This window comes from Erigeron canadensis, chromosome 2 (assembly GCF_010389155.1).
Source record: "Erigeron canadensis isolate Cc75 chromosome 2, C_canadensis_v1, whole genome shotgun sequence".
NCBI classification, from domain to species: Eukaryota; Viridiplantae; Streptophyta; class Magnoliopsida; order Asterales; family Asteraceae; genus Erigeron; species Erigeron canadensis.
Genome location: NC_057762.1, coordinates 39,651,702 through 39,665,198, shown reverse-complemented (window position 1 = coordinate 39,665,198; position 13,497 = coordinate 39,651,702). Strand labels below are relative to the sequence as shown.

The following is a 13,497-nucleotide window of genomic DNA, read 5'->3' as shown; positions in this document are numbered from 1 at the left end:
GTTTGTTTGCGACCCGTAAGATATGCAAAATAAAATTTGAAACTTTGCGTACATTTTTTTTCACAGTTTTACTCGATTTGGGTAGGTTTCGTTGGGTGTTTGAGAATGTGAATCTGAGGTTTGAAGTAGCAGATCCGCCAAATCATAAAGGCATGCACACAAATGCCAGCTAGGGATATGTTTCAATCAAGGTCTGATGCATCATGCATTAATAGAGGATGTTCTTCTTTCAAAAAATTTGAACAGCCTACTACAAAAGCTGCTTTGCATATTAAGAGGAACCACCATCCCTGCGCGCTTTTGAGAAAGATAATGAGCTGTGAAGGGATGCTTTTCTAGTCTTGTATATACAATAAGCTAAGCAGGGATGATATGTGACATTATACATTGATTAGAGAGGGTGTCAAGTACTTCCATATGTAATTGCAATCCATCTGCAATAGTTTGACCGGCACTGCTTTGGAGACTTTATGCATGCTACACCATCAAGATGTCTTCCAAAGGATGCTAAATATTTATATCAATGGATAAGCCAAGCGGACATAGGGGGTTATCAACCATCTATTTTCAACGCATAAGTACTGCAAAATCGGTTATCAGCCAACTATTTTCAAGGCATAATTAGTCGCCGTGTAATGGATACAAACCACTGCTGCAACATTTTGCTTACTATTTATATTGCAAATTTAAGATCGTTATATTACCCCAGTCTAGAAAACAAGAGGAATTTAGTCAGGATGCTTTTTCACAAGTCCTAGTTGGAATTGGTATATTTATGATCTTCCAGGAGTGTTACCACATAATAGGATTCGATGTTTGAGACAGACTGAGAATTGTAATCTGAACCAAAGATACTAATATCCAATAATGTGATGTCAGGCTAGGTATAAAGCACATAACCTTATTGATAAGCAAAACGGTGGTTCACATGGTTCAGAGCTTTGCTTCCTAAAGGCGATGAGTTACAGCCTCGATGCACCACTGCATACCATCAAGGAAGGATCAGTATGTATAATATTACATGGATGATGATTTGACAATATGAAGCTGTTAGGCTTGTAAGTCAACAAAGGACTAGGCATATAACATGGAGGGAAACAAGTTCTATTTGAATGTCAACTTGACTTTCACTTTTTGCGAATAATATATCCAATTGCGTCCTCTAAAGCTCGATGAAAAACATATTACGTTGGCTAATTAGAATTTTATTAACCAAAAGCTTTGTGTGATGCTTTCAAATAACCTTTTTCTAAAGCAATTTCCAAGTGTTTTCACGTTTAGCCTGCAAATCTAGATGATGTATTTCTTGATGAATGAGAGAAACCAAACCACTGCACGTGTAATTGTATACTTAAGAGTTCTCCATGTTCTTGGTTCTCCCTACTAAACATGCCCTAAGTTTATGTCATCCTACTCAAATTACTACAGCAATATCAAAATGCGATCATGAAACAACAGCAGATTCTTCATCTTCCCAGAAATACATAGTTTTACATGACACAAGTGACCCAAATAAATGGCATTTAATACCGTTACAACTTAGAGCATACAAACGGACCATTTTGTAGAAACATCCCCAATTTGCAAAAAGACCCTTAGGGACACAGTTTTTGATGCAGACATTTTTCAGAATTATGTCAACCACAACACAGCATCATCCACCTTATTGCTGATGTAGCTGCGTTACCTTTATATGCACCTGGTGAAGAATGTCTGACCAACATACCCACCCGCCATTGCTCTCCTCACGTTTGACTCAAAAATCTTTGGGTTGTCCCTCAAAACAGCAGCAGCTTCTCTGTTGAGTGGATCCTCATGGTTTGGTTCCTACACAAGTAAAGTCCAGTTGATCACACAAAGCCAAGGCAGCAATATAGGCCCATTTACTTAAAAACAGGTTGATCCGAAGCTAAGTTTATCTTGATGAGTAAAATAGTTATAGCTTCTAACGGGAAACGGGCTGAAAGTCCCCAAAGGTGTACTTATAAAGCATAAAACCTTCTAATTCCCTTTATTCAAGATATTAGATTGCTTTGGAATGATATACTTTTCAAAATTCTACTTGATAGACGATGATTTAGAATTACAAAAAAAAAAAGTAGAAAATTCAAAATTTATTTCCCTTTCGATATATCCATAAAGGAATGTAACCAACCAACCCAACCCAGCCTAGACAAAAAAATTAATCCCCTTTTGATACATAGCCAACCATTAGCCTAATTTGTCACTTCTACAAATCGATAAAGAAATCCAATGACACTTTTAAAGACGATATCACTTACCGTGAACAGATGATACAACCCATAAATAATGGTATTTATGTTCAGGACTGGTTTCCAGTCTTCACGCAGAATGTTAAGGCACACATTTCCGTCCAAGTCGATGTTGGGATGGTATACCTAAGAATAACACAAATAATACATACTGAATCAGGAAATGTAGCAAACAGATTGATATTATTGACAGAAGTTATCAAATTCTTACTTTTGTTTTGCATTTGACCTTGGGTGCCTCATGGGGGTAAATCGATGAAATCTGGAAGGTGAACATAAAGGTGCCACCCCTAGAAACAGATAGTATGTCAGATAAGTAACTCATTCATATGTAAAACATTATGTTTAACGACATTATTTAATCCTGAAGACTTGAACAACAAGTCCAATTTAACTCAAGAGGTTAGAGGTTAGATAGTGCTATAAACAACACTTATTACTGTTATTATTGTTAAGCCCCACAAATATATGCATAGATCTTACAGAATATGTACCGACATATCCAATACTATAAATTGGCAAGCCAACATGAGAAGGCCCTCTAATGTAAGCCATAAATGACTTTATAGTGATAAAAGTAGATGGATGCCAGGTGTTTTTACAATTTTTCAGATTCCAGTGATGGACATAATACAATTTCCTCTGTTAAAAAACATATGCATAAAGGTAGAAGTACATGGTAGGAATCAAATTTGTAAAATCAAAAAGTCATACATAGGTACTTGATGTATCACTTATCAAGAATGTTAGTGACATGGTACCACATAGGGTGAAACTAAAGATGTAAGTGGTATCGTCTCAGATATGACTATGACTAAGACAAGTTTTCTAAAAGAACTTTCAGAATCAACTTGAGAAGTTGAGATGAAAACTTGAATTAATTGTCATCAGAAAGGCAGATTATGAGCCATAGTTCTTACTTAGCACGAACTTGGGTACCACTACTATTACGATTTACAACAATATAACGGCAGATACAAGCAAAAAAAGTGAAAATTAGTTCTATCCAAGATCAAAGAGTTACATACAACTATACAAGTGAGTAGAAAAATATGAAACATAACTAGAAAAATCAAAAGAAACAAAAAAAATACAGGCACGCTTGAAACATGTTAAACGGCAAACAGAAAATTGAAAAGATATACTTACAAATAGTATCCATCATCAGGCCGAATAGTTACTTCAAAGTTCATGAGGTCATCTTTTCCATTAGGGAATGATATGCTACATGTCTTGGGTAGGTTTAGTTCACTTATATCTACAATTAACCACAAAAAGAAACAAAGATAAGAGAATCCATTCATTATACCAAACAATACAAACATTTTTTACAACTGCAAGCTTGACAAAACAGTTCAAAATATATGATATTGCAAGTTTGAAGACTACATATCATGAACGTGTCTTTATAGTATAACAAAAAGTACCTACTTTTATTAATCTATACCTTTGTGAAGACGCAATTCGCCCGCAGTTTGCTTCTTAACAGGAGGCTTCCCATTAGAATTTTCCGCTTGCTCCCGTTGTTTCTCCTTGACTTTGAACAATTTAATCATTATACCTATATCGTAAAACACAAAAATAAATCAAAATACATTCAAAAATTCAACAAGTATAAATTCATAGTTACCAAATGAAATATAAGTTAAAACAAACATATAACTAATTCAAAACTAAATAGGGTAAAATGGTAATAATAAACAAAAAGTAGCAAAGCAGATATATGATCATATATTTCTAAAACATGTAGCATCTTTTATGTTGTCAAAATTAGGGCACCAAATAAGTGAGAACATATATATATATATATATACAATAATAATTATATCTTAAAAGCGAACAGTAACTGGATAAAAGTATAGCTACCTAATAAACCAACTTTCAAATTAAATAAATGAAAAGGATAGGAAGTTGGATCAAACAAAAAGAAAGAAAAATCAGGTCAAAAATTAGTAAAATTTAAGAAACTAGATAACAATATTAATAATAATAATAAGCTAAAGATGTTGCGATCTGATTGAAACAGCATAATAAAACATGAATCTTCATTTGGGCATATAATATGAAAGCAATAATTTAAAGAAGGATAAAACAACCTGTTGGATGATGAAAAGCAGCTGAAGAGAGAAGATATTTGGGGAGAGGTGTTGTCGAAACAAATAGTAAATAGATGGTGAGAGAGAGAAAGAATCAATATGGAGTTCTTTTAAGCGTACGAAAGGGTACCCGCGTAATACGGCGATAATAGTACTGTCAACGAATACGGTTAGTGGCGGTGACTATGGTATGTACTAATGTGGTTATTAATGTAAAAGTAATTGATTTAATTTAAAAAAAATTAATTTCATTGTGGTTATTATTAATATATTAGATAAAAGTATTTAAATTATTAAATAAACAATAACGGTAGTTTAGGTATTTAAAAGGCTGAAAGTTTAAAAATAGGGAGGAGTGATTTACCGTACTTTATAAGAGAAATATAGATATAGATATAATAAAGCACATATAGATATAATAAAGTCGTAGAGGTAATCCGTTGAGCCCAAATTCATCTTAAAAAAAAATACTACACGGAATGAAATAATGTTGAAACTTGAAAGTAAGCCCACTTTTTCATGTTGAAATTTGTTAAGAGCAACTAGACTTATGCCCACACAATGCGACGTCAATGGGGATAGTTATGGCGGAGGTAATGGTGGTGACGGTGGTGGGGGCGGCAGTGGGGACGGTGATGGGGGCGGAGATGGTGATGAGTGTAAAAGTAATTAATGTTAAAGGCGGTATTGTAGCTATTTTAAGTGTTGAGGGATCTATACTGTAAATTATATTAATGGGTATTATAAGTATATTAGATGGAGATGTGTTAAATTAGTGAATAAAAAATAAAGATATTTTTAATTTTTCAAAGGTAAAAAATTTAAGGAAAGAAAAATGTAGTTTATTTTATATACCATCTATTGATCAATAATCCAATCCTTGTTGATTCATAACTAATATCGTTAACTAATTATCAACGTTCTTCATATATAACTAAATCATCACTGGTCTTAAAATCCATCTTTTATTCCCAAAACGAACGAAAAAACAAAAACAGTCTTCATATATAACTCGTTAACACAATAACTAGTTCTTCTATAATAAGTCAATAATGAACCAGTTGTAAATCTGTAATGATAAAAAAACGGACAATGAATGGATATGTCACACCTCCAAAATCGTGGGTTATGATTAACTATGATCATAACACAAATTACAAGTAAATGACCTCTTAAAGAGACGTCATAAAAATGGCATTAATACAAACTCCATAGTCATTTTTATTTTCTTTATGTTTTTTTATCCAAGCTTAGACATAACATAATAAATAGTTTTTGCAAGTGTTAAATGTGATGTTTCAAGGATCAGGATCCCACATTGGCAACACTTCAAGTTCGATTTTTTTTTTTTAGCGAATCGGGTTGTGGGTTGTGTGAGGATGGTGCTGAAACTATTGATCACATTTTAGCCTCGGCAATGAAGGTATGGCACTCAATTAGCAGGTGGTGCAAAACAAGAGTTTTGATAAATTTGTCCATAAAGGATTTGGTGGATCTACATAAACATGTGGGGTTTGGAAAGGCAAGCGAGAAAGGCTTTTAAAGGAATTATTTCGGTGACGTGTTGGTAGAGCAAGGAACGACAAACAATTCAACAATAAGGAAGTGTGTATATCGAAGATCATCCATGTCATTAAATCACTTGGTTTTGCGATATAGAAGTAGAACAAAGCATAAAAATAATAGATAGGAAGATTGGTCTAATTTTATTTCTATAGTTTGCAACTGTAATTTTTTTCTTGACTGGTCGCTTGCGATTTATAAAGACATGTGTGAATAAATGTTAGCTTTCAAAAAAAATTGTGATGCTTTAGATATTGTCACTTTCAACTTAACTTATGATAATTCTATCAAGTATTATGTATAATATATAAATATAGATATATATAAATATTTCATAATATTAATTTTTTTTTTGTTTCGTGACGATAACTGATATGTCAAATATTTTTATTTTGAAATACTACAAGTCTGTAATTACATAACGAGCATAATACTCGCGCGTTGCAGCAAAATTTTGTTTTAGGAGTGACAATTTGTTATAAGAGTGGATATATTAATTTAGTGATGTAGTGTGGATGAGCATTTTGAGAAACATAAATATGCTGAAAGGAGTTTTTTGAGGAAAAAAAACATGTTTAATTTTTTAAGAAATACCATAAATAAAAATTCAAAATGCTTTATAAAGCAGTAAAGATAAAGATAAAGAAATATACATTGAAGTAACTTTTCTCAAACATTATATATATATGGTGGCTATCAAATGAGAACGAAATTAAAATGAGAACACTAAAAAACTACATTTTGATGCATTAAAACTTCATAAAACTGACATAGTACATAACTAATTATCATTATTTAAGTGTTTAACAACACATCGATCCGTCAAAATCAAAAAAATCACGTTTTTTGTTGGATGCATCAATTTGATGTAAGGGTGGGCCGAAAATCCCAAGTCCCGAGTCCCGTCCCGGTACCGTTCCGATCCCGGTACCGGGAAGTGGTACCGAGTCCCAAGTGGGATCGGGACCGGTATTAGAATTTGATGGTTTTCGGGACCGGGACCGGGACGGGATCGGGAAAATCCCACGAACTACGGGATTTCCAGGTACCGTCCCGATCCCGCCTTATTTGGGACCGGGACCGGTACCACATTTTTGGGATTTTCGGGACCGGTACGGGACGGTACCAGTCCCACGCTCATCCCTAATTTGATGAATATGCATCCAAGATAGATGCACACAAAAAAACGTGATTTTTTCGATTTTGACAAATCAATGTGTTGTTGAACACTTAAATAATGATAATTAGTTAAGCATTATGTTAGTTTCATGGACTTTTAATGCATCAAAATGATGTTTTTAAGTGTTATCACCATTCTTATTTTAAAAGTGTTATCGTCGGAGTGTTATATATGTGTGTGTATATATATATATATATAGATTTTAAGAATAAATTTAACGTGCATAAAATTATATATTTTTCAAATCAATAAATATAGGACTCCTAAATTTTATATTTTGGAAAAACATTAACTAACTAGGTTTAGCCCTATGCGTTGCACGAGATAACATAAATTTCTATCAAATAGTTCAACAAATATTCAATATAATAAAAAACTGTCATCGAAGAACGAAGATATTTTTTTATGTAATGAAGTAAAATGTCAAATGACAAAGTAATAAACATTATTAGAAGTAAAAATTATAAACCTTAAGATAAATCTTCACTTTTTTTCATCCTCCTTCATCCCTTCCACAAGCATTGAATATTTCACCATTCTCTCACCGTCTATGTAGGATTTAATCTTGACTCAGTCATATTATCTAGTTTGAGTTGGTTTTATTTAAGTTAGTATTTGAGTTGGTTTTAGTGTTGCTTCAAATAAATGGTATAAAGTCATGGGGTTGACCGAATTATATGCAATTGAGAATATGAACGTGATGGGTCATACCCATAACCAATTCCTTAGGTAGAGTTGATAGTTTATTTGCTTATTTTTAAGATCACATGAGATGTAGTTTTGCCTATTTAAGGCTTATTCAATCATTGAATGAGAAGTAAGTTTTATCTTTGTTTTCTATATTTTTGTACGTATTTATACTCTCTTTTCATATTAACATACATAATATACATATTGGGTGAGGTTGAGAGTGATAAAAAAAACAAAGAAAAAGATAAAATTAAAAAGGTGAGAGGGTGAGGAAGAAACCAGATTTACACCACCATCACCACTTTGCTACCGACCCTTTGGTACCTACGGGGCGGGTGGTGTTCCAACTGGTCACCGGTCGATCACCATCTTGCCTCCTTATGTATTACGTCCACCCTCAAAGAATTAAACATAGAGTATATAAAAACATAAATTCAACTTAAATTAAGACTACATTTTTTTATGTTCCATGTAATCTAAAGTTTATATTTTTACAATATATTTATGTTAGAAAATAAAAATTAAATAAAAATAAAAAAAATTATATTTCAAAAAATATTATTTAAAAAAAATTAAGAATCATTATTACTTTTTAATAAGAATTAAAAAGATCTTTAAAATATGGAAACTTTTATAAATTTGGAATATGTCATTAATATATATTTTAGGTAAGAAACTATTACCATATATCTCTTTTATATATATGTTAACTGTTATCTAATTATATAAATAATATTTTTAATAATTTTCGTGGGATTTTAAACCGAATATCTATCATGTTTTCCAAAATATAAACAAAAATCTCATTAGATCAAGTGGTTTATGTTTCACATAAAAAACTTGAGGTTGTGAGTTCTAATCATGCTTATAAATTTTTAATATGCTATTTATTTATAATTAATAAAAGATATGTGGTTGTTGACTGGATGATGATTCGTCAAGTACATGTAAGAAAAAGATGATGTGGTGAGCTCTGGGATATGCCATATTATTAAATTGAGATAGAGAATTATATATATAAAGAGAAGGGTAAACTCTAAACCCTAGTTAAGCCTTCACATCTACACACATTCCCTGTATATATAAACCCCCTAAACAAATCACTCTGACTTGTTCACTTCATTAAGCAAAGCATAGAGAGCCAGCGGGAGCCTCAGTCAAAGGAGCAGACGCCGGAGTCGTCGTCTACTCCGAAAGGTAATCTCCGTCGCCGGCGATTCGCCGATCATTGGATTAACTAGTGTACCTATTTACCCGCAAACTCACAACAAAAACCTAGGTTTGACTTGGTCAACCCCAGGGTTTTCTGTGAGTACCGATCATCGATATATTTAGATATCTTAATATTGTAGTTTATGTATGTGTGTGTGTATATGTATATATATATGTATATCTATATCTATTTGATGATGATTGATTGAATTGCCATTTCAAGTGGTGTTTGTTTGGATGATATAACTATGGTGTTGACTGTTGACTTGTTCTGTAAGGAAAATCGAAAGTATATTATGATTATATATATGTTATATAATAACTTTGATTAATAAGTTCTCTCCTTTTGGAGTTCATAAGAACATAGATCGTTTAATCAAACATTTATTGTATTAACCCTTTTGTGAAAAAAAGACTTAAGATAGATTAATTTATGTAGAACTTAGCTTTGTAAAGATGTGATTGATCGATCGTTTGTTCCACAGCTACACAAACTAGAAGTCTAGAACCCGGGTAAAGTAGAGGGACATTCGCATGGCGTTTCAAACTTGAGACCTCCCTCGTTTGGGGCACGAGACAACATTGGAATTTGTCTCTAAAAATTTTAGCTGTGTAATCTAGTTTTGTTGTAAAATAACGAAATCCCGATATGTTGTCCTTATATTACAAACCATATAAACGTTGATATTCTAAACACTACCAATTTTGCGCAAATTTGGAACTGTTTCTGGCTCTTTCTCTGCCTTTCACACTTATGGTCACTTCTCTTGGTGTTGTAGCTTTATTTCATCTCAGCGCTATCTTGAAACATATCTGGCAACTTACACTAACTCTTTATTTCATCTCAGCGCTATCTTTATTTCATCTCTTGTTGTTACAGCTAAATCTTTCATTGGGTGTAAAGACTCGATATTGAAGCATAACTTGCAACTTGCACATTTTATATATCAAATTATAGCTTATCTGAATTTATGATATGTCCCACGAGGAAAATTTGTTAAAGCACAGAGTGTATGTGTGTCAATGGAAACATAATAGGAGAGCATACCAGAAACCAAATTTTTGTCATGGTAACTGATAGTGTCGAAAGGGTTAAAATTGGCTAATGAAATGTCTTCTTGTATACCACGAAAATGCATATATCAGATACGTATGTGTCTTTCAAAGCACGAGTTACTTAAAATGATGTAAATTTAGTGAAAGCTGAGAAGCTCATTTCATGATTTACAATCATTAGATCACCATGCTAATTTCACGGCTCTCATTGCACATGTATGCAATTTCGTTTTCTTCATAAGAAAATCTAAATTCAATTAAGATGCTTTTGTAGAACCTCTTATTCACTGATTTGCGAAAAAGTATCTTGATATTTGGAAATCAAACTTAATGAACTAGTTTTACTCAGTGTCACTCTGCCTAACACTTTTTTTTTTCTTTGTAGAAATCGATATCTGTTCAACTCAAACGGTGCTATACTTCCACACAAGTTTACTTAGCAATGTGTCCTCCAGCATCCATTCCTCTTGCAGATGTACTAGATGAATACTCGACAGATGAAGTCGTCTTCAAGTCTTTAATGCAATTTAAAAGTGGATATTCTCTGCCTTTGAATGTACTATCTGATGTTGATCCTTACCAATTTCCACCCTCAAATCTCCCTGGTTCGTATAAGTTACTGTTATTTCTCTCCAGCATTTACTGTTAGTTTGAAACTTGTTACTTGTTTGCTTATTGGAGTGATAAATTACTTGCAGACAACATGTGGTACTTCTGTTCTAGTTCAAACGTTGATGCAGATAATGGGTATTGGAGGTCAACAGGAGATGCTTGTGAGATATACTCGACCCCTGTGATTATTGGTTTGAGAAAGACACTTCAATTTTATAAAGGCCGAGCCCCTGTTGGACAAAAGACTAATTGGATGATGCAAGAGTACACTACAACCGAAAAGTGTGGGAGTAAGCAGGTACACACACTATTCTTTAAAGCCTGTGCATCAACTTGATTCTATATTCCTCCTTATTTATATCTTTAATCCGACCTGCTAGTCAATTGCCGGTTTGGTTGGGATGTATGCAGGACCAGGATCCTAGAGCACTGTATAGGGTATTTTTGGTAGATGAAGGTAGCAGGGGAACACTTTTTAAAAGCGAACTTCTGGTGAGTGAAGAGTTTACAATTTAACACCGTTGAATATTTATTACTTTGGTCTTACGTATGATGATTTGATAATGCCTTGTAGGAAGAGAATATGGATGGTGTGGCTGAGCCATCAGCCAAGAGTGATCTAGCTCCAAATCCAGATCAGCCATCAGCCGTTGCTGATCGGACTCTGGAGTCCCCATCAGCCATTGCTGATCGGTCTCCTGAGTTGCCATCAGCCATGGTTGATCGCGGTCCCGATTCTCCATCAGGCATGGTTAATCAATTTCTTGATCTACCAATTGGAGAATATATTGGTGATTTCTTGGAGTTGGATGATCTTGCTATTCCCTTATCACGTTCTACAAGCTCTGCTGATTCAAGCTGTATGACAACAAGTATGTGTTCAGAAGATTTGTTCGACTCAGATGCACTGATGCGTGAACTAGATGATACTGCTGACCAGGAGAATCAAGATTCAAGAGTCAAGTTGAATCTCTCTATACCTTCAAAGTTAAAAGAAGTGGTCATGCAACCAACCGCTTTAGGTATGCCTTGTGATCATCTTCAATATTTATTTTGCTGTATATCTTAACGTATTTTACAGCTTAGTTTTTATAATTCTGGAAATGACATGCTTTGCATACAAAAAAAATCAGAGGTTTTTTTAGTTAAGCATAAGAAACCTGGAAGTGTTAAAACGATATCTATATTTTGTTCCTATAAAATTCTCTGAAATGTGGGCTTTGTAGTTGTTTTTGAAAAAAGCTTTGATATATATTGTTGGATCAATAAATGGAATCACATAGTTCTAAATGTGGGTTGATAGCTTGATACAAGTAAATACACCAGTGACTTATTCTGCAACAGTAAACCATGATTGCTATAGAAGCTTAAATAAATTTATCGAAAACCTAGCAAATAAATTTCATGGAAATTCAAAGTCGAGTACGTGTTGTGTTACAAGGTGTATAGGTAATGATAGCATTATACTGTGCTGTTTCAGGGAGATCATCTTGCCAAGATTGTGCTATGTTATAAATCTATAACGTCATAATTTTGGTTACAAAAACTGTTTTGTTGAAATAGTAATTTTTAAAAAAAATATAGTATGATTTAAGCATTCGAGTACACTTTTAACTACTTTTGACGTGTTTGGCATATTTCTTTTATAGCTCATTGTGTGTGTGTAACCATTTGACCCTTATCAAATGACTAGAACGCAAATTTACCCTTTTTTGATATTACTGGCTTGAGATGATCACCGCAAAGTATCCATTTCTATAAAAACATAGTGAAGTAATCTATAAGTTAAGGTCAAGATTTTACACAATCCATTTTTTAATTGCTTTTGTATTTGTTGTCGTTGAAATTTGATATCTTGGTTCTGTCTCATGATCTTGTGTAATTATTATCCACAGAATCTATTGATAGCATCGAGGAGTCCAAACCTTCCACTGGACAAACCTCCAGAGACCCCACTCCTCCAAACGAGCCAGAAGACCGTTGGAACGAAGGGACATCAAATGGGGTCAATACATCAGCAGAAGCATCAAGTAGTTCTGAAGGTTCCTCAAATGAGGAAAGGAAAGATCATGCTAGACGAACGAAGAAGCGCAAGATGATGAAGTATTTGTGTTTCTTGGCATTCTAATTGCACAAGTAAGTTATTCATGAAGTTTGCTTGAGAACCTCCTAAAATCGAGTCTTTAAGCTTATTGCTGATAAGCATTTGCAGAATTCTTGCATGCACAAGCAGCTTCCTAAGCTAAGATGGTTTTAGATGGAGTTTAGGTATATATATATATATGTAGAGATTATCATATGTATGGTAATGTGTAAATAGGGTGTCTGTGTAGAACAATTGTAGACTGGTGGTTTATTTAGAAGTATTCGTGCTGGGTGATTTTAATTAGATGGGATCTTATCATCGTATGTAAATAAAATGAGAATGATGATGTCGACCATCTTTATGTATGCTACATTAATATAGAAGATTGTGGATCTACTTTTCAGTCTATTATGTGATTTGCTATTCTTATTTTTTAGTAACTATTAGTGGATGTTATGTTTGGCCATTCGATACTTGTTTTTATATGCTCTTACATCTTAGTTTGTAGAAATTTTTTGTACTTGTTTTGATGCTTCCATAATAGTAAGTGTTATGTTGGATATTCCAGTTGTTACATTTGGGGGGTTGAGTACTAAGATAAATGTGGTCTTACTAGGATATGCGTTGCCTGTTTTCAAATCCTTTCCGTCACCACTTCCAAAATGTTCACTTAGGGAGGTTCGAACATGCGATCTCTTCTAAGGACATTAGGATGCTTGACCATTAGAG

General features: G+C 33.5%; 2 protein-coding genes across 2 annotated transcripts; one reads left to right on the top strand and one right to left on the bottom strand.

Moving 5' to 3' along the window:
• Window positions 1-1,447: 1,447 nt before the first annotated feature.
• LOC122587289 (NEDD8-conjugating enzyme Ubc12) lies at window positions 1,448-4,464 on the bottom strand. The gene is made up of 6 exons (XM_043759415.1): window positions 4,370-4,464; window positions 3,721-3,834; window positions 3,423-3,531; window positions 2,485-2,563; window positions 2,283-2,399; window positions 1,448-1,827 (listed from the first exon to the last, which is right to left on the bottom strand). Exons 2-6 carry the CDS (start codon window positions 3,827-3,829, stop codon window positions 1,690-1,692), a joined length of 552 nt encoding a protein of 183 aa, XP_043615350.1. The 5' UTR covers window positions 3,830-3,834; window positions 4,370-4,464; the 3' UTR covers window positions 1,448-1,689.
• Window positions 4,465-8,866: 4,402 nt separating this feature from the next.
• LOC122588642 (protein NTM1-like 9) lies at window positions 8,867-13,164 on the top strand. The gene is made up of 6 exons (XM_043760798.1): window positions 8,867-8,999; window positions 10,456-10,675; window positions 10,769-10,980; window positions 11,094-11,174; window positions 11,257-11,704; window positions 12,578-13,164. The coding sequence occupies exons 2-6, from the start codon at window positions 10,513-10,515 to the stop codon at window positions 12,808-12,810; spliced, it is 1,137 nt and encodes a 378-aa protein (XP_043616733.1). The 5' UTR covers window positions 8,867-8,999; window positions 10,456-10,512; the 3' UTR covers window positions 12,811-13,164.
• The last annotated feature ends 333 nt before the right edge of the window (window positions 13,165-13,497 follow it).